Below are 27,571 nucleotides of genomic sequence, written 5' to 3'. Positions count from 1 at the left end.
CATGCAGTACTCTTTGTCGCTTCACTTCAAAGTACATTTATGTAGAAGGCTACCAAGATTGGTAGTAAATAACACAGTACACTTCCAAGGAGAAAGGCAAAGGTGAAACTCATCAGAAGCAAGGCTTTGCCAATAACCCTGAGTTCTATAGCAATCATCTTTTATCCCTACCCTGATGATTAATAATCGTTTTTTGTGGGGCAGTAAACTGGTAATTGAACTGGGTTCATTTGTAAGGGGCTTTCCTTGACTTGCAAAACCATCCTTTGAGCAAAAAAGCCATCCATTGAGGGAAAAGCTAAAATAATGCTAAAATTATTGAACCACATTTTCAAACATTAACATTAACCCTTTGAGTGCTGCAATTTTTCCCACTAAAATTTAAGTGTAACATTTTACCGATTGTTATGAATTTTTCTGTAATATTTTGATGATTTTTTTTATGATTTTGGATCAAATGGTCGTACCTTTCAATGACTAAAATTTTTGACCAAAATTTTGTGAAAAATCTTGAAAAAATTGTGTAGATCTGAAAAAGTTGCTGGCTTTGTTATACTCTATAAAGGCAACAAAAGTTTACTTTGGCACTCAAAGGGTTAAGTGAAAGGTACAGGAACACCTTAGTTACTTTGTTCCAGTGTTTTCACTGCACTGCTAATATTTGTAGCCACCTAAATCTTTGAACACCAGCTAACTCATGCATCAGAAAAAGTTCTCATATTTCATTCCCTGATATGCTCTCCTTAGGAACATCAACAGTTGATGACGCCTGTGTGTATCTAACTGACATTAAATACTGGGTCATTACGTGACTGCTGCAAAAGCACTCTACTTTCCTCTCCAAAGATTTAAAGGTGGAGTTGTACGTAACACAGCGTATTTTGCTCAAAATAACTTTTTTTGCAAAGATCCTTTCAATTTTGAGTAATTTGTTAACCCAAGATTAAAATATTGGTTGGGTTCGCCTTTTAGCTAGTAAAGCAGTTGTAAGTTGGGTGAGAAATTAGTGTAGATTTATGCAAATCACTGAATTTCCTGGCTTCTCTTCTCTTAGGATTTCAAGATTTCCAAAGAATTTAACTCCACTTTGACTGGGTCAAATTTTCTGAAAGTTTCACATTATGACTTTTAAATACTATTAAACAAAATGACTCTTTTGTTTTGCAATAAAATTTTTACATTTTGAATAAAGGAAGCAGTTTAATTTTGCTTATCATGATTTTAATCACTTTATTTAGAGTCAGTCTTTCAACCCCTGCCTTTTTAGAATGAGGATAGATAATGCAAAATGAAATAGTCGTTGTTTTCTATATACAGTATTCTCTTGTTTCAAGTGAAATATTAGATTTCAGAAAATAGTAACAAGTTTTTGACCCAAATTAATTTTTATCATAAATACCAAAATACAGGTTTTCTACTCCAAATGTAATCCCCTTCATCCTTCGAGTAAACTATTGCTACCATACTAAAATTTAGATTCTCTGCTTTTTAAAATAAATAGTATGCAGGGTGTTGTTCCCCTGTCATCTTTGATGAGGTATATGCCTTTGAAAGAGCTTTGTTGATTAAGTGCAACACCGCCTTAATGGTGAGATGATGATCACCATGGAGACAAAGTCCAATGATGGCTTTGAATAGTTTATGATGAGCAGAGGACTGATTAGCTCATTTGTCAATTACACGAAAAAATACACATCAGTGCTCTTTGTTTGTGAATAATATGAAAGACTGAACCATAGAACAATTACATGAAAATTAACTAAAATTAAAACTAAAACTCTTAAACACAGTATTTTAAGCACAGTATTTGTCTGAACGTGTACGTCTGAAGATTTATTGCTCTGGCATTGCTGTAAAGTATCCCTTCAGAGCCTGAGGTTGTTTGCTGAAAATTTTGCTGCTGAATGTATTACCACTAACAAAGATGACATGTCCATCAGATGAGCATTACCAGAGAAATACTGGATTTTAAATATGAACATTAATTTTGCATGAGAAGTAACAAATCTTACGATGTAGTCAGATTACCAGTACATAAACCATAGATTGCCGCCAGGGTGTTTCCGTGGAAAGTTGTAAAAAATTTACGAGTGCATCTTGCATGATTTGTCCTCTTTTGTGTTCTCTAATTCTGTATGTTTTTCTTCACAAGCACTGTTGAAAAGGCGTTTCCTGAACATCATGGTTTAATGATGTACACAAGCAAAAGACAGGTTTGGCTGCCATTTTGTTCTGTAATTGAATGTGATTGTTAATTAATATGCTACATGTATTTGTTCAAGAACTGTGACGACACATGCAACATGATAATTACATGTAATAAATGTACATGTACTTAAAAGGTATCTGACATTTTGAAACTGATTTTACACCAGGTTGCTATGCTTTTTGTAGTGGCACAGACTTTGACTTTAATTAAATACCATTAAAAACATTCATTTTCACAACAAAATCTTCCATTTGTAGGGACTGTGACATAGATATCATTTCTACTCTTTTTTGTACATCACACCAATTCAAGGTTTTGCAGTTGCATTATCAAAGTCTTCTTCTATCTCCATAGCATTGTAAGTACTGTAACAGAGGAAGCAATATTGGTGCAAAAATTTTGGGCAATGCAAGAGCTAAGCTACAGCTTACAGCTGCTTCATACTTTGCATCAGTTTCTTGCATTTTGTTGGTGGCATACCTTCATTGCAATTCTGCACACATCTTGGAAGGACAACCCACAGAACCCTTTTCCTGCAAAGTCCATATTTCACCACCAGGTCAAGATGTTAAAATTAATGAAACACAATGTTATTCCATATGATTTATTTTAACATAATACTGTACATTTGAAGGCTGTTGAAAACAGTATCCATATGATGTATTTTAACATAATACTGTACATTTGAAGGCTGTTGAAAACATAATACTGTAAATTGATTTTTTTGGGAGAAAAGATGCTATAACATACCAAGCCAAGTGGGTGAAAATAGGTCATGTTTTGGCTCAATACCACTTTTTACTGACTTGGCTGATGGGTAAGTGATACAGTTATTACTGTCTGGCAGGATAAGGGTTCATGGTTGATGAGGCAAATTAATGTTCGGCAAAACAATAAACTACTTTTTGAAAAATTCAGATCCTCTTAAAAGACTGTTTTATATGTATTAAAGTTGTGAAGAAGCCAATTTTTCATTGTTGAAAATTTTGAGTAAACATTTAAGGATCTTACTATGATGAACAGTGACACTGCTACATTTGCATATATCCAGATGGCAGATAGTTTATATGAATTAACCTTTGTGAATCAAGTCATGTGAAATTGTCAGAAAACTTTAGACTACCAAACATGATCACTCTGACATGTACATTGCTGTAACTTGAACATTATCACTGTCATGTCAAAATTGTCCAAAAATCATCACGTTTTCTCAGGTCTTTGCAAGGAGCATTAGTGAAATTCATATTTATATAGTTTTTGAGGATCTTCAAATGGCCACATTTCACAAACATTAAGTGAAAATGTTACACAACAATAAACCATGCACGATGTTGATGATGGGATATTTATGAAACTTTTAGCAACGTTTTTTTGGTGTACAGGCAGTGTTTACAGACGTACATGTCCAATGCTTTGTGAAAGTATACTAGTTCTGTTATCTTTTGTTAGACAGCTATGCTTCAGTAACCATGTTACTAATTAACCATTCAGGAACTACAGTCTCACGCCTCTTTGGAAAAGGTCCGCTGCCTTATAATCAGGGTGGGAATTATTAAAGTGGTCTAGGTGTCACACCTGTTTAATGTGACCTACAAAACTTGACACCAAAAATAAATTAGTTTTCTAATATTGATTTAACTTATCCGTGTATTTGATACCCTGTCAAAGGTGCCTCAAGTGTTTGATTATGGGATGATCAGGTCAGAGGAACTGATGGTATAACTCTGTTGCATTGTGGGTCTTTTCACAGATCACCTTCTCAACCTGTCAAGGACTCCTATAGTGATGCATTGTGGGAACACATCTTGCAGACTCAGTGTACTGAGTGGTATCAAATTAAATATTGATAACACAAAGGGCGTTAAATTAGCATTGTAATCAGCAAATTTTGAAAACCAATGGTCTGTGTAAATTCACTGGTACCCTTACATTTTTCCAAACCTGAGATAAAACACATCCAATAATTGCATATATGCACACTACATATTTGTGCAGCATTGTTTCTGACCTGGTCATGAAAATATTTATCTTTTCAATTTGCATTTAATAGGATAGGGAATCTGAAGCAAAAGGTACAACCAAGTCCCAAGTTCAATACGTGTAAAAGCAGATGGTGTGTGTCAATTGAAGAGGTTAACCTCATGGTGGTTAAACTTCAATGTTAATGCTATCTCATCAAACAACTTTACTTTTCCCTCTGGCTTCTAAATGTTGTAGTTGCACTCAAGTTAAAAGTGGGGGGAGGGGAGGGAGATTTAGGAAATGTATGAGTTCAGAACACCAGGTTCTCATGATCACTATGAATAAACACACACAATTTTATATTTAAATAATGTATTAATACAGAGATGTGCAAATACATGGGTCAAAACCTTTCGCTTATGCCAGAGAATTATGCCATTCTATCGAGGCTTTATGGTCTAGAGAATACTATCCTGTATGAATGTAATGTATACAGGACAAGCACAAGCATAACAGTATTAACTAAGGACTGTTTATGCTGATACAACAAATCTAGGGACTGCTATACAAGTATGTAATTACTGTATGGATTCATTGACCTTCGTAAAGTGCAGTTTTGTTTCTACTATCATGGACTTGTGAAGTTCACAAACCATAGATAAAGGGAAGTAGTCAGCGACAATGAAATCTGCACTCTTTAGTCTACCTAATGAACTTTCAAGTTCACTACTAAGTCTATTATCCATTAGGAGTTTGTTAACGTATTGTAATTTCTGTAATACACTTGTTTCTTTGACTTAGGATATACCAGTTGAATGAAGTGTAACATTGCAGATATAATTTAGATAAAACATATTTTTGTGAAGGCAATATCTAACCCTCTACTTACTGGGTACAGATGTAACAAACCTACAAAAATTACATTCAAAATTACCCTTGCTACAGAACTGGTGCTTTTTTTGTTGCATTACACAGCCTATATTGTACACTGTTTTATGGTACAATTCACTTCAATGTAGGCCATAGTACCACGGTTTATACCGTGTACGTGTCACAGAATGCTTCAATGCTTTTTCAACACAATAATACACATGCTGAACTTGTCCTTCTGGATTCAATGCCATATGGCAATATCTACTGTGGATGAAAAAATTAGCATGGTAATGTGTGCATATCCTTTTAAACGGGAAAAATATAATTGTCAGTTTAACAACAAACACAACTGGAGACATATCACATCTAACATTTGGAAAGTAGAATTATCAAATGTAATATGAATAATATAATTATTTCCCATAACACCACTTTGATATGATGTCTGAATATAGCCAAGCCAGTAAGGTTTTTTCTTTCGTGCACAAATGAAAAGACATATCAATCGGAAAAAACTCAAATCGTGTGAAAATTGTCACCATCCTGAGATAATATGCATACAACAAAACACAGCTAAGGCAGAGAATACATCAATAAATGGATTAAAATATATTTTTTTTGATCTTGTTTCATAACAGCTTAACTAGGCTTAGTTATATATTATCCCAACTTTCACTTCCTGTTTTTCAGGTGAATTATTTTTGGTCAATTGAAACTAGAGACACTCATAGCCTTTTTCAGAATAAAACTATAAACATATTGGTTGGCTTTCATATCAGCCCAGTGCAGGCTTCACGACGATAATCCTGTCTTTCCTTGCTGACATGGCAAGGTCTTCCGTGAGCAAAACAGTGTTTTCAAAGATTTCTATTCTATAGGTTTCTATCCTTTGTGTTTGTTCATATATGATATGATTGTGGATTAGTATGGTATCAATAGCAAAGTTTCTGGCTTTGCATTTGTCTTCCTTGCGTCACAAAATTCCTTGAAAAAATGGCTGTGTGATATCCTTCATGCACAATTCTCACCATATTTCTTGGTCAAGTTGGCTTAAATAAAACAGAAAAAGCCAAACTAACTGACCTTGACAACAAAGCTGCAAGCATGCTGAAAGGATTTTACATCCTGCCACAAAACCAAGAAACCTGCATATCCTTTCCAGATACTATGCCATAAAAAAAAGCAAAATTCATGTAGTGGACAAAGGGAGATAACCTATGGGGACTAATGTGGAGAAAAAGTAATGCATCAGCATATGTATATGTCAAAAACAAATGAAAGACATATGGAAAAGAGATCAGCAGTCTCTTCAATGCCAAGATCACCATGCATAGTGTAATTGACACACACAGCAGCCGGTCATGATAAAGACACAACAATGAGGCCATGATAGTACACTTTTGGAAGCCATAAAGTGCACCATATGTATTTACCTCAGCAATTCAATTTATGCCAGTTAGATTTTGCACTGAGAAAGGATAAAGAGTTTTGAATTGATCAATCGAAAATTGCACTCATATGTAATGTAGATATTGATTATATTTCTGAAATCATTTTCTCTGTTGAAAGTCTATACAGCTTTTTCTACTCTTTACAATGCGATGCAGTGTGATTAAAAAACATGTCAGAAGCATGTATTTTCAATAATTTAGCAATATATCAACTCAAGTACTTGAATATACATCAGTGGCTTATAAGAGTCAAAGACAATCTATTTTATGTCAAAACAAACGGATTCTAGTGTGATCACAGGATAGCAGTAAGCATTTTAACAAATTTACTTTTGGATCTGTACCTGGTGCTGTATACACCAGGGGGCAAATACCAAACCATCTGTTCCAGATGAAATCCAGCAATTCTCTTGGATGATGTCATTTACAGGGATACTTATCTCTGTGTAAATCTGTCCATCTGCACCGGCAGATAATCGGCATCTGCTGTCCTGATCACTGTCTGCACCTTTTGATATTGGAAAAGTTATCAGACCAATCCACTGAGCTGACATCCCAGAATTGGTCACAATATGTGACCGGCCATTCATGTATACGTAGAGATGTGCAACGTTTCAGGTCAAATTCTCAACTGATTACGACCCAATCTATTAGTTGACATGCATACTTAAACAATACTAATTAACACAATTTGAACAAATGAATATCTTTTATTTAAGAAATCATGCATTAGGTGAATTTATAGGTCAGGGCCAGATTTGTATATAACATTTACTGATGATCCATTAAGGTGGGCACCAAGAACAAACATTGTATGTATAATGCATGGAGTGCACGTTTAAACATGGCTGTATTGTCTAAACATGGCTGTATTTTGTCTGTACTACATTGTAAAGTCCAAACTGCTATCTCTTCAATGGAGTCATTGGTCACCAGTGCAGCATATCATGTTCCGTATGTTATTTGACTGGCTTGACTATCTGAAATACCCTAAATACTTACAGAAACATAGGTATTATTACAGACTTGTCCTGCTAAAGATAATAATACACAAATATGGAGATCTTTACTGAATTTACCTGATGATTAAATATCCTACGTGTGACTTTCTGGACACTTAACTTTTCAGTGAATTTTTACTGATGTGTCCAGAAGAGAGTCACAGTTAGATAATAACACATGCTAGCAGTGACTATACCACACATTAGTGAGGGCGAGATCACGATTTGTTCCTGCCCAAGGGATGGTGCTCATGACGGTAATATTGATGATGCCAAAGCCGGAGGCGAGAATATCATCAATATTGTGTCATGAGCACCAGCTTGAGGGCAGGCAACAAATCATGATCTTACCCATACTAGCGTCGTTATTAGTTTTATTACACAGAACAAAGACTACTTTTTTGAAACTTTTTGCATACATGTAGAATGTAACCAAGTGTCAAGACTCACCACAGTGAAACATTCTATTTCTTGCTCAATCACAACTACAATATACACAGAGTTGAAGTCACCTTAAAATAATGTCTACAAATGGAGACAGTGTTTTTTAAACTTTTCTCATACAATATCCTTAAATGTTGTTTAATTCAAGTTGAACTAGCCTCATGTACCTTTTCGAAGGCATTGCTATACAGAAAATACCCAGCAAACATACCTGATGTGATACATGCTGTAATGATGTGTGGTATTCCAGAACACCGTCACAGGCTATATCAGTGCAAGTGTCAGGGCAATATCAGCGCAAGCAACTGGGCTTTATCACCTAAACCATGTTTTCATCACTTTTTGTTCTACATCACATGATTGAGGCTCAGCAAATCACAGTTGCTGGATAATACATGAGGTGTAATAATAACTCTTGGGTCAGCTTTTTTTGGTGCCATTTATACCATCAGAGGAGGTGCAGTGTGGACATGAATTATCATATCTACAATATCATTTGTACAGCCCTAAACACAGCAAGCTGACAAAACCACCTTGGTCAATTACATTGATAAAACAATAGACCCTTGAGAAAAATTGTTTTCTCAAGTCTATAGTACATGCTGTATGATTCTCAAGTTTTGAATTGTAGAATATATTACATGCAGGTCATTGTGTAGACAGATGACGCTGCCTTCAAACACTATATATACATACATATATATATATATATATATATATATATATATATATATATATATATATATATATATATATATATATATATATATATGCATATATTCAAAATTAATCAGTTCATCACTACAACATTCGAAGTAAGTTCCATATTTTCAAAGTCCACTGCCATTCATTTAGATATCATGCATCTGCCCTTGCTAAATACATTCAACAGCTATCTTACATTTTCATTACTTAGATTTACATTTTCATCTCGTTCATTAGCATTTTACGTAATTTTACTCTTCTTTATACGATGCAATTATAACTGCTTAATTTGTCATTTTTACATGCATTTTATTTTCAGTGTAATTTTTGATTATTTAGTCCTAGTTTAATGTTTTTAATTGTAACTCTGCTGTCTTCTATTTATTCAATGCATGAAAATCCATTTATGGAAGCACTGCTTTAAAGAAATAAATGAAATGAAATAATAGCCTGCATGGCAGGAACGATACCCAGAGAGGCACATGCATGGATGGATGGGTCCATAACCTTGACAGTTGCTTTTTTAATACATTCTCTTTTCTCAGAAAACCCAAACACAGCAAACCCTTTGCGCTTCTTTATGTTCTCAACAAAAATTTCTCCTATACATACATGCTTCACACATTAACTACTTTTCACACCCACGTTACACCTATTCTTTGAATAATGCATTTAACACCTACTACACACCATTATTAGATGCCATTCTGAGGTTTCAACATAGCATTTTTAATTTATATTTGATGCAAAATGTTTTTTGAGAAATTCTTTGCATGAAAGCTGATAAATATTGTACCTATATTAATTTTTTTTCCATGTGGATATGAACTGAATACAAGTTGGCTATTTCAATACTCAGCTCAATATAATGATCTGACAAACAACACAACAATAGTCAAATCGATTGGAAGCCATGTAATGTATAATTCCAAAGCAAATACTCAGTTAGGCTCAGGAACATTGAAAACACCTCTTACTTACTTACATCACCACTTGAGCACATGTATAAAATTTTTGTTGCTTTCTGCAGAAACTAGCATTCCGTGAAAGATTTGTTTTATTCTTTAACGATTAAATGGTAAATTATCAACGGAAAAATATGCATGATGATGATGTCAATCCACTCGAAAAATTCAGCTTCCTTAAAATGAATTTGAAGTCCCTTTCAAAACTGGCAAACAATTCACAGACATTTATGTATATCTTCATGAAAGTTTGAATTCCTTCCCTGTCCCATGGTTCTTTAGTTACATGTACAGTTACAAAACTAGAAATAATCGTTGTAAAAATTACCTCCAGACTGTCTCTTGTAACTACAAGATATGCAGTATGTGTAATTTGAGCTCGATGCATGAGTTTTAGAACTTACAGTGGTACTAGAATTGTATTCCTGAACAGCCTGGGCCAGTATTACACTGCACAAGTAGGTCGGCTTCAACATATGAACAATGGGTGCATGTGTTTATGGCACATTTTGTTTATATTGGTCCCTTGAGAGTTGTGTTAGACTCAACCGACAAAACAGAAACTAAATTTACATGATTATTGGACTGATTGTCATGCAAATCAGTAAACTACCAGGTATGAGAAATTCCTGGGGAGAGAGCTTGTATTGTACCTGCTATGTTCTCACCACCTTTCACACAGAGCAAAGTCTCTGACCCTTGTGAAAATCCAACGGATGTGACGCAAAACCACTTTGTATCTAAAATGCATTGACATGATTGAGGGAAATTTTAGAGCTTAAGGTCCATTTTTTGGGTCACATGACTAGCGGATAACAAGCCGCATAGCATGGCCAGGGAGCTGATCCACTAATACAAGGGTATAAAGTACCAATGTCAAATCAGAAACCTGATTGAGGTCACAGAGGTCAAACCAATTTAAAACTTGCATTTTGACATTTTTTTACAGATAAAGAAAACCAGACAAAACCTGGGATTACCTGACAAGATAATGTAGTCTGGAATCTGCCATGTGATTTCCTAACTTATGTAGATTTTGAGCACATTCAGATCATTGCAATGTAGGAGTACATTCTTGGCTGAAGTATCTGAAGTAATACTGTATATGGCAAACAAAGTGCAATACTGCTATAAACCACAAATGATAATGGCTGACTAAAAATGAAGCACAATTTGTAAAGTATGCTGACAGATATTCAATGGTAAAACAAAAATGTGCATAAACCTGTTTCTCCCTCTAATATTTATTTCAGCAGTAACATTGGGATGTTTAGTTTGTCTCAAAGGTTTCATTAATTTTACAGTTTAGCTTACATAATACCAAAGGCATCTTCAGAAAAGTTTGTGTGCTCTTTGTGGCTTTGTGCAACCAGAAGCAGAGTGATTGGTGACAAAAAGAAATGATTTTCAGTCATTTTTGATGATATTATATTTTGCAAATTGGTGTTTGTTATGCGGTCTTCAACAGAATGTGGTTTTGTCAGAAAATCTGGACTCAAAGGTTTGTGTGAGTATTCTTGAGTACCAAGGATTCATGATACTGATGAGCAACATATATTCCTCATGACTGAACATATTATCTTCCGCATCAACTGTGTACATGTGAAGCAAATTTAAGCACAGTTAACGTAGAACGCACCTCAGGGACAGATATTCAGACTCTCAAACTTTTACAATTCTTTTCTGATCTATCACTTTTGGGGGCTGATTTTAAAGCTCTTGGTCTAGAAAAATTAATACAGTCTCAGTTTTTCAAAAATCGGAAATTTTATTTTTCTCTATACAGTTAACACTTAGATAGCGGCCATTTAGAATTACTATCATTTAATCTTGGATATTTTGTTTCTCTAGTACCAAAATTTGCATGGTGACCCCTGATTTTTATTCCTGATTTTGAAAAAGTATGGTTGAAAGATTCATTGAGGAATGTTTGAGCAAAAGTTTAAGTCTTTCACTTTCAAGGGGCATACTGGATTGCGAACTATTACATCATCACACATGATACTTGCAAGTTTTTAGATGATTCTGAACAGATAGACAAGCTGTCTCTGAGTAGCACACCACACATTTCATGGTCATTTTGAGCGTAAAGAAGTCTTGTCATCTGAAACGGCGTACACATCAAAAAGGAAGCCGCACTGTACATGTATATCCATCTATTTCTTTGTCAAGTGTAAAGTGTGAAAACCCTTGTTGGCAGACTCTGAATTAAGTCTACCAGTTGCCCTTCATTAAGTCTCAATTAGCTGTATCTTTAGATGTGTTTTCCATTGTTTTTTGTTATGTTGCTGGAATAGTTTCTTGCCCTATTCCCAAAATCATGTCAAATGCCACAAGTCAATACAACCTGCATAAGTGTGCAATGTCTGAGTAGGAAATTGCAGCTTGATGGCACAAGGCAAACTTAAATTTGGGCCGCATGGGTGAAATTTAGGAGTTACTTGCTAAATGGAAAGGTTGAAAAATACATCAAATGGAAAAGTTGAAAAATACATGATATTTGGTTCATTGTAATACATCAGGTATAATTATCAGGGCAGGTAGTATTTTCCCTGAGCCTTACAACTTGTCAAAGTTACCAGCCCACATGTCTACTGATACTGTTTTCCACAAATTTTCTGCACTATGTCAAATGTTACTGTTGACCAGTGAATTCTAGTCCATAATACCATTCAATTCAAGAAACTACACATCGTTAATGATGACTGATCAATGCTAGAAATTCATTTGATGATGAAACTGCAAACAGTCATCAGGGCTCTTTTCCATGAGGTAAGTTTGAGGGTGCATCTTCCCCATGGTAATGAATTCATATGTTAATGACCATGCAGAAGAATACATTTTCATAACAAAAGATTATGTAAATTATAGTGCCCTGTAATTTTGTGAAGCTGTGATGAACACTGGCCACGGAATGTAATGTATATAGATATTCCCACCACTAGAACATGGAATCCTAAACTCCATACCAGAAACTTCAGAACCCCAACCTAAAACACTGTACATCAAAGTTTATGGTTTTCTCCTCCAGCTATATAACTGCAAGAAATAATCACAATGTCCTTGTTTTGCAGACAGAGACACAAACAATGAGTGTACTGACCTCAATACAGTCTGCAATGGGTGATAAACTTGGCGGAAGAGGACCTCGGGTAACACAACACATTAAAACCAAATCCAAAACAACATGTTGATAAGAAGCCACAAGAATCTACACACACACACACACACACACTAATAGCTGCCTGTTCAATTCATTCATTCTCCAAAACCTCATCACAATGCACGGTTTTAGGGAGAAAAGTCTGGCCTACGGGCACTCTGCTTGCACTGCAGGAGACACATTACTACTAGACAGTATCTGAAACCATCAGTCGATGACAATAAAGACATTGACAGAATCAAACCAGTCCATGATGGTGAAAAGTGCCTTCCGTAGGATTTCAAAAGACGCTCAATGAGAAGGTGTTCCTATTGAAACTGACTGAGTTTTATTTCATGTCACCTTACAATCTCAACTGCCGTCTAACTCACATTTGAACAAAAAAAGGGCATGATCTACCATTGTTTGTGGACAAAGTGACCAAATATCTTTTCTTGTTGACTGTTATGACAAACCTGATAAATTTGGGTAATATAACTACAGAATATTGGATGATCTCAAGCCTAATGACATTTTATATTGATGTACATGTAGCTTAAACAGTTATGGTAACATGATGGTGACATTCCACAACAAAGAAATACAACATACATGTTGCTACCTGTGGCAATATACATGTAACTGTTGTGAATGGAGTCTTGCATTTGCCTGCAGTAGCTTTTCAGAAAACTTCAGTCAGAAATCACTGGACTGATCACTCATCATCAGAAGTCCATTTTTATTCAAAATGGATCTCAGGTTGGCTATATATAGCTTGCAGCGTGACTGTTCACAGCTGAGTAGCTGCATGACCAACATAAAGTGGCTTTAATATGCCCCTCCTACATGAATCAAGAACTACAATAGTCTATGGGGACTAATAAATCAGTGAACGATAATCTCAGTTTGGAGTGCAAGCTGAGCCACAATGCTGTCCCACTGGGTTTCTTCATCTCTGTTTGCACAAGTTGTACTGATGAATAACAGGAGAATTATTTTTGGTTTCGACATGAGGAACAATCAGAATGTGCAGTTATGTAACTGGAGTCATCAAGGACTGAGTTTCAAGTCTGTGGAAGGTGACTGTCATGCACCAGGAATTGCCTAATTGGCTGAGTAGGTGGGCACCATGCGTACAGTCTCAAAAGACTACTTACACGAAGCGGTATACAGATTACAGTTACCAGCTTTGGTTCACCGTAATCCAGACGCACTATATATAGACACCGGTGGCCTGGACTGTATGGACAATCAGTCTGAACTTTATGGATTCAAAGTTCAATGTACATAACATACTGTGCTACCTAAATGTACTACACAGGAACAGCAAAGCAGTTTAATATTTTGAATATAGCCAACCAACAACATTGTCATTGGGACTGTATAGTTTCTAGGAGTATATGGAAATACTTAGAAACAATGCTGAGTTTCAAACTGTCCCTGAATTTCAAAATCATTGTAGGAGGAATTGAAATAAAAATGGAAATGGGTAAATTAGTAAATTTAATTATTTTTATTGAAAATGGGCAATACATAAATATGTACAATACTAGCAATTTAAAATACTCCATTCCATCCACAATGGTCATTTAACGGTACGCTTTTACAGAAAGCTCAAGCAAAAATATTACTTGGTTTCACCTGATGTGTTCTGTTATTACTGTGTTAAATATTTCATATCATACATTGTAAATTAAAATGTGTTATTTTTTTTGAAAAAAAAAAGTTATTGAAGTCAAATAAACATGCAAATGAATATCATGCCTCTGATGTAAACTGTTTAATTTACATGTAATGGCATCCGGAGTTTGCATATACATAGATTGAGATGGTATTATAATAAGCTCTGTGGAAAATACAGTGCACTCAGTTGCTATTTGCATACAGCAAGCATAGTTTCAATGGTTTCAAAATGATGTCAATCTTGATATAGTTGGCATACCTCAAAGTCTAACTTCTGTGTTATTTATATATATGTATTTCCCTGTACAGCTTATGCAGAGAAACGTCTGTATGTGAACCAACACATGACCTCATAGCCATGCAATCCCTATTTTAATATTCAACTTATCACAGTTTAAGATACAGGTTTCTTTCACCTGATGAAAAATCTTTGAGCAGGTCAGTATAATATAGTCTCCTGCCATAACCTCTGAATGAAAAGAAAGTACTAACAGATTGTGAATCTCATTTTGCAAGCCTGTGGCTCATGAGCAGTGAACTCTGATCATGAAGGGTGTATACATTTACCTATCCAACAAGGCTAAATTAAATACTTGTTGAAGTCCCAGTAGCTGTATACCATATCTAGATTGTGCTTGAATTATTGATGCTACACGATACATGTACTTGCCCAACAACAACCCTATCAATTTAATAGTAATTGTACGTGCCCCAAATATTCTATGACACAACAATATTAAACACACTTGAGCATATATGTTGCTTTACATAGACTCATACTCTGCTACAAATAATTGCTGGTGAATTGCACGCAATAGATTTACAGACAATTTTAGATCAAAGAACTTTTGACAAGTTTTTCTCAGTTTTATTCTGTTTGTAAGGTATCATTTCCATTTCTTCTTTGGCTCCATGAATCATGTTAAAATGCTGAGTTTTCAAATTGTCAACACAAACTCCTGTGTAATATTCAAGATTATCGGTGGAAATTAAAGTTTAGAGGAAAATGAAATGCAACTTGTCAACATGATGTCACATATTGTACATGATGCCACAGTCTTGTAATGGCATGGATTATGCTATGTATTCCCACATTACACATTATTTGGGGAGACAAAATGAAAATTGTGCTTTCTTAGACAATATAATGAAAATGTTATAAAAAGTTTCAGCTATTTCCCCTTTAGAACATTATAAAAGAAAAAGTATTCATGTCTTATCATCTCAACCATTGTGCCAGGACTGTGATATGTGTGAACACAAGTACCGTTAATTTACCACCTCTGAAGAACTTTGAAATCATTACGCAATGACCATTCACATTTCAAGGTACCTGTCTAGTAGGAAACAGTGTCTTGACATACATCTCCATTGTAAACATGTTTGAATACAAGATACCGTAGACACTTACAAAGTAACTGAACACATCACTGTATCAATAACAGACAGCACAGAAGTCAGCTGTAATTCTAATTTGTCTACCACCATGTTTGGGAATAGATTAATATTTCTTCAGTGACAGTAATGTTATGTTCACTCTATATCATGTTACCTCACACCTTTGGTTCTATTCAAAATGGCAAACGCAATGTGAAGACTAAGCCTGGCAGATATAACAGTACATTACCCAATCCAAAAACTGCTGTTTGTTATGTCAAGAAAAATAATAGGTTTGTTTCTGGTCATTGACATGTGGCAAAAATGATGCGGTGACGCGATTTTTTTTTTTCAATTTTTTTTTTCATTTTGTCTGGAATTTGATACATTTTCCCCTTTTTTCCATAGGGCAAATGAAAAACAGGAAAAAAAAGAGTTGACGCGCACACTTTGAAGTGATGCGCGCCCTGACCAGAAACAAACCAATTTCTGCTGTTTGTTATGTTCATGTGTTAGTCTGGCAGGTTTTAAAGGTTGCACCTCCACTCAGTTTGTAGATGAAAAATGTTTGGACTAATTGTTTTCATAATTAGGGAAAACCTGGAAACTATCAATTTATTGTTAAATGTAACGGTGACATGAGCTTGACTGCATGACCTTCCCGTGATCTATAGGTGTTTAAATATCTTCATATTTCTCTGTATGCAAAATACATACTCGTACATTATCATTCACACCAAATATAAGTTTACACCCTTGCGTCTTCCACTCATTCTAAGCAGGGTCCTAATGAAGGACAGATTACATTGCTTTCCAAATCAAATCTTGCTGCTTTTAAGATTATTTTTCCAACTTGTCAACATATCTTTGAAACATACTTACGAGGATATTATAAAGTAACAAAATCTAAATGCTGTCAATTCTTTATGGTTGTACCAATCAACCATGTTGTATACTTGTCATGTTTTAAAATGAACATATGATGTTAATTTTTTTCTGACAGACACAGCAGGTCTAACAACAGCCAAAAAACAAATTTAAGCCAAATTTTGTTTTATTATTTATCTGTTTTCCCTGATCAGATAAAGTCAGATAATTTTGTTTCATTGATGATGATGTCTTTGTTGAATCCACGACGTTGATGTTTCAGGCCAGCATTTCAATTTAATATTATGATATAATAAAATACCAATTTAATATTATGATATAATAAAATAAATCACCTCAGCAACGGGTAGACTGCTCGATTTTGACAATTCACTCCATGTATGTACTCACTATCGCTTGTGCACATATGTCGCAAACTGGTCAAAATCTCATGGTACACCGTCGCTGAGTGTGGTTTATTGCTACATCAATTAAGAATGATATTGATCAACTCTACCGGGGTATGTATGCATTTTGTTTTTTTCATATACTGTGTAAATGTGGAAAATATGATTCACAACTGGAATCATGTATGCATGTAAGTGCTGGCAAAAACAATTTGCAAAACATAAGATGGTCTGATTTATGCATGTAATGATCATCTCTTTACCTTTCTTTAGCTTTGTGAAAACACAGAGAATGAAACGGCTGAAGTGATCACAATTGCAAAATAACCAAACCACAATCACTGGCGGGGGAAACCAGCAAAATCCTGCCTAAACCTCTTGTGAAAGGGGTGTCAAAACAAATGAGAATTACAAATCCTTTTCTCAAACCCCCTAATGAAATTCTGATTTTACATATAGATTTCTGATTATCATGTTGTTGGTTTAAATACAGTATTTTTCATCTTATTTGCTGTGACGGAAGTGTATGAACAGAGCCAGTGGTGATCCATTAGCGTTATGAAGTGGGTAATACACATCCATTAAATATAATTACGTTCGATTTACCATCAAGGCTTATAAAACTGTGTCCAATGACACATATATAAGCCTGCATATTTCCTTAGCTGGAAAAGCTCACTACAGGTTATATTACTTCTCAACAACTGGGATCATCGGGCTAAGTATGCATGGTGAAATTACTGTTGCATCACCTTCTCATTGGCTATTGGTATAGTATATGTATGTATGATTTGATAAGATTGTAGGTATATTCTTTTTTGCCTTTTCTTGATTTTCTTCACAATTCCTGAATCAGATTTTTTTTTTTAAATATGAAACCATTTACTAACTTCTCTATGAAATGCTTATGGCTGTCACATAAAGAAGACTCACCAATTGGATATCATTTGAATCATCAATGGCTGATCTTGTGTACGTGTGTGTTTGTAAAAGGTCCTCAAAAACACATACATGTATGCCTTCTGAAGTTTGAGCCAATTTCACAGTAAAGCTGTAGCTTACTGGGCCCAACCTGTAGAAATGTCACTTTGACAATATCCTAGTGGGCATCCTTCTGTTTGGGGCTTGTAATATGCCTTTATGGGGGAAACATATTGCTATCATCAGAGTGGGCTCAGAATTCTTAAAGCATGCAATTTCAAAATCTCTGGAAATTTCAACATGAGAAAAAAAAAATGCATGATGGGAAACCCTGGTCTACATGTCCACCAGCTCTTACTGGCACAGAGAGTAAATGTGGGTTTGCCATTCAGATTTAGGTACTTACCATACCGGGATCAGCTTCTGGAGTAACAACGTCATCACTACTGATGTAATCTTCCGAGTCATCCCGACTGAGAGTTGAAATGGTGCTGGCACTTGAGAGTTTGCGACTCAGGAAGCAAGTCCTAGGGATGTCATGCCAGTCTACCCTTGGTCCAAGCATTGAGGTACTGTTTCTGTTCTCCCTAATACTCGTATATTTGTTTTCAACTTCTTGGTTCTCATCATCATTTCCGTGAACACTTATTATAACAGAAGGTGTGATTGGCTTTTCCTGGCTTGAGCTACCAGATGAGGGATTTGACAACTGTCCCAGTTTTGGAATTGGCTTGCGCTCAAAGGAACCATTGCTCTGCTGTGGTACAGTCAAGGTATCAGCTTTCTGAAGCTTGGGTGCTTTCTGTTGTTTACCGGTACCTTCTTCTTGGACGCTATTTCTACTTACAGAGTCTGCTGCTGCTGATGCAGTAGATTTATCAATGCTATCATTCTGAGTTGTAACTTCTCTGTTGCCAGCAGAAGTGTCATCAAAGGATGCTGATGACACCGACGACTGTAAAGATATTGATCTGTCAAAGGATATGTCAGAGTCTAGACTATCCATGCATACATGGTGAGACCGCAAAAGAATTTTACACTGACTTGACCTTTTTACATGCAATTTTTCCTCTTCAGGTTTTTCAGCTGATTCTGCCCGACGCACAGTTGTCTCATCTGCATCATCATCACCGATGCAGAATTTTACTTTTGGTTGTGATGTATCCACACAATTTTGCGTTCTCCCATCTGAGGCAAGTTGCTCCTGTTTAACATCTCTTAAAGAGCTACTTTGACCTTCAAATGGTCTTTCTGAAAATTCATCAACTTTATTTTCCATCTCTGCATGGGTTTCAGTGTCTGTCAACTGTCTCTCACTGTCTAGTTGCTGACAAGCTGTATTCATTGATACTTGTGTCACCTTCGATTTTACTTCTACTGTATTACTTGCATTGGAAGATTCCCCAAGCACATTTGATTCTCCTCCTCTGTTCCCGTATTTCTGATTCACTGACCAATGTCCACTGTTTCCAAAATGCTCTCTTTTCTCAGATGTTCGCTCAGTGCACAAACTGGAGCGAACTGTCCTTGGTGATAAGTTTCCGGTGGGACGATCATATCTCGGCTTGTAGTCCACTGTCAGGAAAGTACTTTGACTTCCACTCTCGTCGATACTCTTTTTCGCGTGTCTCTCAGAAATGGCACATTCCTCATTGTGTTCATCTTTTTCCATATCTGGAAATTCGTGATGGACCGGTGATGAACACATAGGGCTGAGGTTAACAGGTGTTCCCGAAAATTTTCCACTCTCATATCCACTACTCAGGCTGTTCGTTGGGGAAACCTTCAGTTGCGTGAATTTTGAAGCCGACTCGGCTCCGTACATAGAGTTCATGGCATTATAGGAATCCAAATTAAGTCGAAGAGAACGTGGGCTTTTTGGCCTACCGGCATCACCGATTGCAGAACTGTCGTACGGAGTTGTGTTACCGAGCATAGTCGCCTCACTGGTAGCATTGCGCGGACTTGTTGAATACACACGCCCAACAGGTGATGACTCTCTGCTAGACCTGAAGGTCCTCGCTGTCGCCTGCTGCACGCCGTAGTCGTAGAAGCTCGGCGATGTTCTTGGACTTGAGCCATAGGATCGTGGGGAATCTGATTTCGGCGAAGACGGGATACGGATTGGTGACCTACTACGTGGACTTGTTGACGAACGATAGTAGGCCGATTCGAGTGCTTCCTTCTTTTGTTGGACACTCCCCGGGGTAATAATACTTACCGGTGACGAACTTCTGTACTTGTTAGGTCTCTCTTGGTTTATTTTGCTGTCTTCTGGTGAAAGCTGATTCCTACTTGGAGAAGTCGAATGATATTCGCGCGCGCGACGGGGCGGGATCGGGGAACGCCTTCCTGAGCTAAAGGTGGCCGTCGGTCGTACATCCATGGTGCTGCTTGTGCTACTCAGCCCTGTGTTTGTGGAATCGCGAGTCTGAACGGTTTGTATCTTAAAACGACGAACCATTGACGCTTCAAGTAGAGGTAAAGCTATGATTCATGTCCCTTCACTGCAGTATGTTGCAATGAAGTTATTACACGGCACTTTCTTGTGTACTCAAGCCAACCATCAGAGTTGAGTCGTGAATGTGGGCAATGGGAAACAAACAAAACAATTCTAAAAATAGCAAAAAATTATCACCACCTAGTTTCCAATGGTACCATGAACAAAACGTGATGATCTAAGAATAACAAAACATTTCGGTTATTGTGTGCGAAGAGAAGGTCACGTTCGCAGAGGATTCCTTCCGCATTGTCGCTCTGAGTACTACACAGAAACACTCCACTTGCACAGCACCAGTTCCGTTGTATACGCTCGCATTCGTGACTTGGGCAACACCTTTCCGCTTTCGCAAGACCTATGACAGGAAACGCAGCGATTCACTTACTCCCATCGTTACTAACAGTTTGTGGGGGATATCTTTCTTGTGTGCAGCGCATTAACCCACTTTCTATGAATGAAAATGATATGTCTTGGTCAAGTTTGTTCTTCTCGTCGAAGACGGCGATTCGTACCGATGCGACGACTTGTACCAAGTGTGATCACTTTATTGTTATGCAAATTACCAGCAGGAGATCTCAACAAATGGCTCTGCAAACGACTGAGGGCGCTGAACTTAGGCAACTCCAGAAATTCAGCGGAAAGAAGTTGGGTTGAATTGCAAAAATTGAAAAATTAAAACACCTACCGGTAAGTAAAGATAGGAATATTGTTTCTATTCATTCACCTATTTGCTTTACTTTCACTTTTCCGCAAATTTTAAACCGATAACTGTTAGAAAATATAGTAAATCATTTAAAACAAAAATTAAAAGCTGAAATTTTATTGGATATACATTTTTATAGGGAAAAGATTAAAAACTTCATATACTGAAGACAATAGTAATGTTTTTTCCTTACAAATTCTTACAAACAGCAAGGGTCATCAACAAGTGACCATGAAAGTCTGTCTCAACAAGGCATTCTCCTTTATGAACCATGACTGTAGGTATTTTTGGACTGTATGTGCCAAGGTATGCGCCCATAGATTAGGCACTTGAGGTATAAACATGGCAACCCACTTGTCATTGTGGGTATAAACATGGCAACCCACTTGTCATTGTGGGTATAAACATGGCAACCCACTTGTCATTCTGGGTGTAAAGATCACAAACCTTTCATGTACTGCAATAGACATCAAATCAGGTCCAATAATCATTATCATTTAAGGTAACTATGAAATTTACCAGGTCCAAGGAACATATCGAAAATGACAAAGGCAATGGGGTCATCTTGAACCACAAAATAGTGGTGTTACATCCCACTGAGCTGCTTTCAATTTGTAATCTGTTTGGCTCTGTAGGTAACAAATTTATTAAAAGAAGCCAAGCAGTTTCAAGGTATATACAGATAATTAAATTGCTTACCTGGCTTTGACCTGTTGACCTCAAGTAACAAACTGGCTGATCTTGATTTAAGCAAACTTGAAAAGTTTTTCTCACCTAAATGTTATTGGTAAAATGTATTTGTCGACAGAAAATAGTCCAATGACGCATTTACTGATAAGTTTTACCTTTCCTTTCCATTGATAAGATACATTTTCCCCACAGCCAATCATTTGCAGCCACGTAGTCCTAAACTTTGGTTTTTGTATTAGTTTTCATTGAAACTGTCAGACCACATAATGTTCATCCAGATGTTTTCCTTTGGAAATAATTAGATTTTGAGACAAAGAAGATGTAAACCCAATGTCTTGAAATTTGCTTTATGTACTTTGTTCCAAAATATACTGACATCACTCAAGGTCAAAAATTTACTTTCAAACACATGTGTTATAAATTTTGATGACATCAAATGGGTCTCTATTGCCAGTCAGAGAGTAAACAATTGTTGAAGGTGAATGAATAAGACAGAACACTTTTTTCCATTGTCTTCTGAACTGTGGCTGAATCTGTCAGTGTTTATTTTGGTAAGGGGAGTTTTGGCATGCAGCATTGCTTTATCAGTGAGATTGTAGAATGAAAGAAAATTGTTTATTTAATAATAGTGGATAGTTCTGCATTTATCAAATGATTTGAGCGTACAGCTGTAACTTTCATGACTTGGAAAAATATTCTGTACAGCTTGTTACATGTACTACCTTATACCACATTTGAAATTGAAATACTCGTCAACAAAGACAAGAATGTTGAACTTGCAGCATTTTTCACATCAACTGTTCGGAATCATGTGTGTAATATCTGAAGCATGGCTTGATTAGCCCACTAACAACACATGACTCATCAGTAACTACATAAACTTTCTTCTTTTATTAATAATGTGTTTATTGCTTTCTGTAAATTGCATTTAACATTTACTTGTGTCATTTATTAATTTAGTAGAATTAGTCCAAGGCACACAAACCTTCAATACAAAGATTAGCTTCTATATGCATTCGAGCAGACAAATTGAAAATTGCACTTAAAAACCTGAACACTAGCATAAAAATATCAAAGTAAACTCATGGCAGAAGAAATTTACAGTAAATACAAGGTCAGAGCATGGTCTGTGGTCAGAGCAAGGTGTGAGAAGTGCTGTCTACAGATGCAAGTGTCAACCCTGGAGCCTCATCAAGCATGGAACCGTGAATCGTTTTCAGGTTACTGGTATGCTTCAAGGGGGTAAACAGGATGAGTCATCAATTTCAACCTCGATGTTGGGGTTTGATTGCCTGTTCAGCAATCGCCATGAATAAGTAATAAATGGGTCTGTTATAAATAAGGATGTCTACCAGTTTTATCCTTGCTTGTCATTCATATATATATATATATATATATATATATATATATATATATATATATATATATATATATATATATATATATATATATATATATATATATATATATATATATATATAGATTTCAGCCTGCCTCCACTGGTGTATGCCACATCTAGTGAAAGTGATATAACACTACTTCATGGGGGATCATAACTCTGATGATGCATACTTCAAAAGTACAAGAATAACAAGCTCTCTTTATCCTTAAACTATGCAACTACATGTATCACCTCAACTGTGGATGTTACATCCAGTTATAGTAAAGTGATGTAAGACTGCTTTACCAGGGATCAAAGAACTGATATGTATTTTACTACAGACACCTGAGAATTGACTATTGTGCTGAACCCTTTCACCACCATGGTTTAGCCCACACTAATTGTTATGGACAGTGATTATGGACCTGTCCACAGGAGACTGGGGCGAACAGCTTAAATTACATCCACTGCATTGCTTAGCAAACTATGATGAAACAAATAACATTTGCTCTACATCATCTCCAAAAAAAAAGCATGTATCAAGAAACCAGGACCAACTTGTATGGTTAACTTTCCAAATCAATGAAAAGAACTAGATAGTATAAAATTTCTTTGTCTTGGAAGGAAGCTGTTTTGAAAGTATAAGTTTTTTTAAAGGTGATAAAAATTTTATAAAAATAAAAAAATGGCACAGAAGATTTACATATAAAACAAAACCATAAAGTGATACTCACATTTTCTGATACTACAGTAGAGTCATTAAAGGAGCAAAGAGAAGCACATTTGATTTAGAGGACTTTAAATTCAATGGGAGACAATATTTTCAAGGTATGATTACATAAGTACATGTATTGAGCTGTAAGTTTATAAACTTAAAAAATATTCCCTGTAAGGGGCCATTGATCATAAAAGCTGACATACTACTAAGAAATGTTATTCCTATAATTATTATATATTATTATATTATTCCTAGTTATAATAGGGAGGAGGAGATAAGACCCTTATTTGTTTTGCTTGCATCTAAAGTGCAACATAGTGATTGTGCTGTAACAAAAAATAAGATTAAAAACTTCAAAGCAGACTGAGAAACCACAACAAATGAGAAGGAACAAGAACAGAGACATGGCACACTGATTAGTGGGCAGTTTTCATCATGTGGACTCAACTATATGTGATTAACTAACTAACTAACTAACTGCAAGTTCATGGAGAAAAAAATGGGACACAGATTACAACTATCTTAACAACCAAAAAATCATAATGTGAAGTCTGATAGAAGAATATAGACTACTTGGAACATTGAAAAAGTGTAGTAAAAAAAGTAGAAAAAGTAAAGTTTATATAGATTCATGTGTAGATTTTGCACGTGTCCTTCAAAGACAAGTTGATATTCTCCATATATCATACAAAATGCAGTTTTCCTGAATCAAATTTCGATTACAGATTTTGGTATTGTAGGGCAGGGGTTGACACCAAAAACTAAGAAATATGTTTCTAGTGCATCAGCTTTTATGATTGACGACCCCTAAGTGTAACAATATCTATATTTATGTTGATCAGCTCATCTGAAATCGCTACAATGGAATCAGAGATGTAATATCATGAAATGTTATATCAAGGTGAAGTAATGCTCTCTAAAGATATGAAAATCTGTTTGAAGAAAGTTTCAGCTTAGAAAATGTTTCTTATAAAAGATTTGCACCATAATTACACCACAATGTTCATCATGGGAGTGGCATGGTTGTGAAATTACAATGGTCTTTGTACTGCATATACACTGTTGAACAAACTTGCTCAAAAGATCTTCCTTACAAGGAAAACTTATCACAGTACAGAGTCAATCCATTAGGAACCATTATAGCACAAGTATATATACTTTTTTATGACTGATTCACTTCAAAATTTCAAATACCATGATGGTTATTTCAAGTCACTGTTGGGTCATGAAGCACCATATTTAGCACAGAGCACTATAGCTACATTGCAACTTAGAAGTTCCTGTCTAAATTACTTTTTGTTGCTCTGTACACAAAGACTTGTGATATAAAAACTAAATGAGAGTTCTAGAACTTGATTGTTAATATCATTAGACTAACACATTTATTGAAATATTTTACATTAGGATTAGAAAAATATCTGATGATCATACCACACTGCCCTTTCTCTGTTTGTTCTTTCTTTGCTCTCCAAAGAAAATACACTGAGAAATTATTAACATCATTGACAAATTGATGCTATTTCACCTATCACCAATAAGTCCAGAGTTGTGAATGTATTAATGCTTGAATACCTTTGACACAATTTTGAGTTTGCGAAATCAAATTTATCCTGACAGTCTTGATCACAATACTGATATAATTGAAAGCATTTCTCAGTCCTGTGCAAAGACAGTTTGTTACGAGTATGAAGGCATCTAACAGCAATTTCATTGTTTTGGTGGTTTGAATTATTAGTGCTGAAGTTGCATTAAAAACCAAAGATATATTGCAATTACTGGTTGGTTTAAAGACCCTGATTGTCACTCATAAGGGATGGTCTCCAATACAACTATCCATTGTTTCTTCACAGACATAATGGCAATAAAGGTGTAGGGAATATTACAGGATCAACTTCTATTGTCAATTGGCCAGATAATCCAGTCACTGTGATTAATTTATATTTCACATATTTGCACAGCATTTACAGCTGTTAGATCATAATTCAATCATGACAGTACGTCACTGTAATCATAAATGAATTCTACCAATCACGAATAAGCGACAACATGTATATAGTTTAGTTCTTCATGAACCATGGGTACCGCTCCACTTCACATCATACTACCAATTACAGACGTTGTGGTTACCTTGCTGTTTTTTGTACTTATAACCCAAATACACTGGTGACACTTTCTTTGCAAACAACGCCTAGCTATCAATTTAATGTACGTAAAAGTAGCTTTTTCTATCCAACTTTCAATTGCTGCAAAACATATCTGTCCATAGATGAAAATCGTTGATTGGTGTGTAACAATGTGGGCAGCATGGAGAATTATTTTAGGTCACTTGATTTTACATCAACTGTTTCACAAGGTAATCACCCCGTTGTTTCTTTACAATGCAAATATAACATTATCCTGTACAATATGACCACACTTCAGAATCAAAAAATGCTAAACCCCCCCCATTATTGAGGAAAATTGGCGATGACATTGTTAACTTCAATTGCCAGTCAGAAAACTATCTACACACTAACAATCTATCTCTGATCATTTAAGAGGAATGTTGAAGGTCTCCCGACAAGTGGTGATGACCATTTCTCTTGAAAGAAAGACCAAAGGTGTGAACCCTCTTTTCTTGCCAGCTCTCCATTGTATGTTCAGAGGCTGTTCCATGCACATAAACCACACACTACTGACGGAACTGTTGCTGTACAGACTGATAGTGCTTCAACTCATCCTCTGATACTGATGGTGTCAAACACTCAACGGCGGTCAGGAAGTCTTTGGGTTCAACTTCAACTTCAACTGTGGCTTGTGATGCAGGGTTCTCTTCTGTTGGTGGATCAAAAATATGCAATGTAATTTTACATTGTCCTTTCAATGGCAGAATAAAATGGTTACCCATCCTGTCAACGACATTGCTGACACGAGTACTGGCAAAAAAGCTGGTACCTCAGTCCTCAAAAATTTCAAGTGTTTTCAGTTATGAAGTAAGAAATCAGAAGAGAGCAAACTATCAACATCTGACAGGGTGACAGCTACATCATAATCTGACATGTATCTAAAGACATAACATTTTAGACTTTTGCTCAAACTTTTCCCAAGGAACTTTAAACCACTCTCCTTCACGATCAAGAATGTCAGCAGTCACTGTGGAAGTTACCAGGATTAGAGAAAAAAATTCAAAATGGCCACTATATATCCTGTAGCTGTGTTCACTCTATGGAGAAAAATTATATATCCATTTTTTTCACAAAAACAAGAAAGTGAGATATACTTCAGTCCAAAATCTTCAAACATGCACCACATAAGCAGCAGACCAGAAATACATTGTAAAACTTTGAGAGTCCAAAATCCTGTCTTGAGTTGTGATCTACCTATAAATAATTCAATACTCTCTGTGTTTTTTTTAAATCTTTATCCTTACAGACCTTGTTGTAGCTGTTGGATTTTTCTCTTCATTGCATTCAGCATTGCATCTGAACAAAGTGAGTAGAAATCTGCCCCAGTCAGATTCATAGGACACTTCTCTACTATGTCTTCCAGCTTACACGATGCAGAAAGATGGAACCTGAAGCAGATGACACAGA

The 27,571-nt window shown here is 35.9% G+C and overlaps 2 protein-coding genes across 2 annotated transcripts in view; both read right to left on the bottom strand.

The window, feature by feature from the left end:
* Positions 1 to 21,051, bottom strand: part of LOC139150146 (serine-rich adhesin for platelets-like) — an 84,839-nt gene extending 63,788 nt beyond the window's left edge. The window contains exon 1 of the mRNA XM_070722329.1: positions 18,414 to 21,051. Within this exon, the coding sequence (XP_070578430.1) occupies positions 18,414 to 20,471 (2,058 nt within the window). The 5' untranslated portion in view covers positions 20,472 to 21,051. The remainder of the gene's footprint in view (positions 1 to 18,413) is intronic.
* Positions 21,052 to 26,519: 5,468 nt separating this feature from the next.
* The window catches only part of LOC139150141 (peroxisomal ATPase PEX6-like), a 31,725-nt gene continuing 30,673 nt past the window's right edge, over positions 26,520 to 27,571 (bottom strand). The window contains exons 17-18 of the mRNA XM_070722323.1: positions 27,413 to 27,552; positions 26,520 to 26,813 (exon numbers count right to left, since the gene is read on the bottom strand). Coding sequence (XP_070578424.1) covers positions 26,671 to 26,813; positions 27,413 to 27,552 — 283 coding nt within the window. The 3' untranslated portion in view covers positions 26,520 to 26,670. The remainder of the gene's footprint in view (positions 26,814 to 27,412; positions 27,553 to 27,571) is intronic.

This window comes from Ptychodera flava, chromosome 14, assembly GCF_041260155.1.
Source record: "Ptychodera flava strain L36383 chromosome 14, AS_Pfla_20210202, whole genome shotgun sequence".
NCBI lineage: Eukaryota > Metazoa > Hemichordata > Enteropneusta > Ptychoderidae > Ptychodera > Ptychodera flava.
Note: the sequence above shows the minus strand (reverse complement) of the source record. Positions and strands in the feature narration are given on the sequence as shown.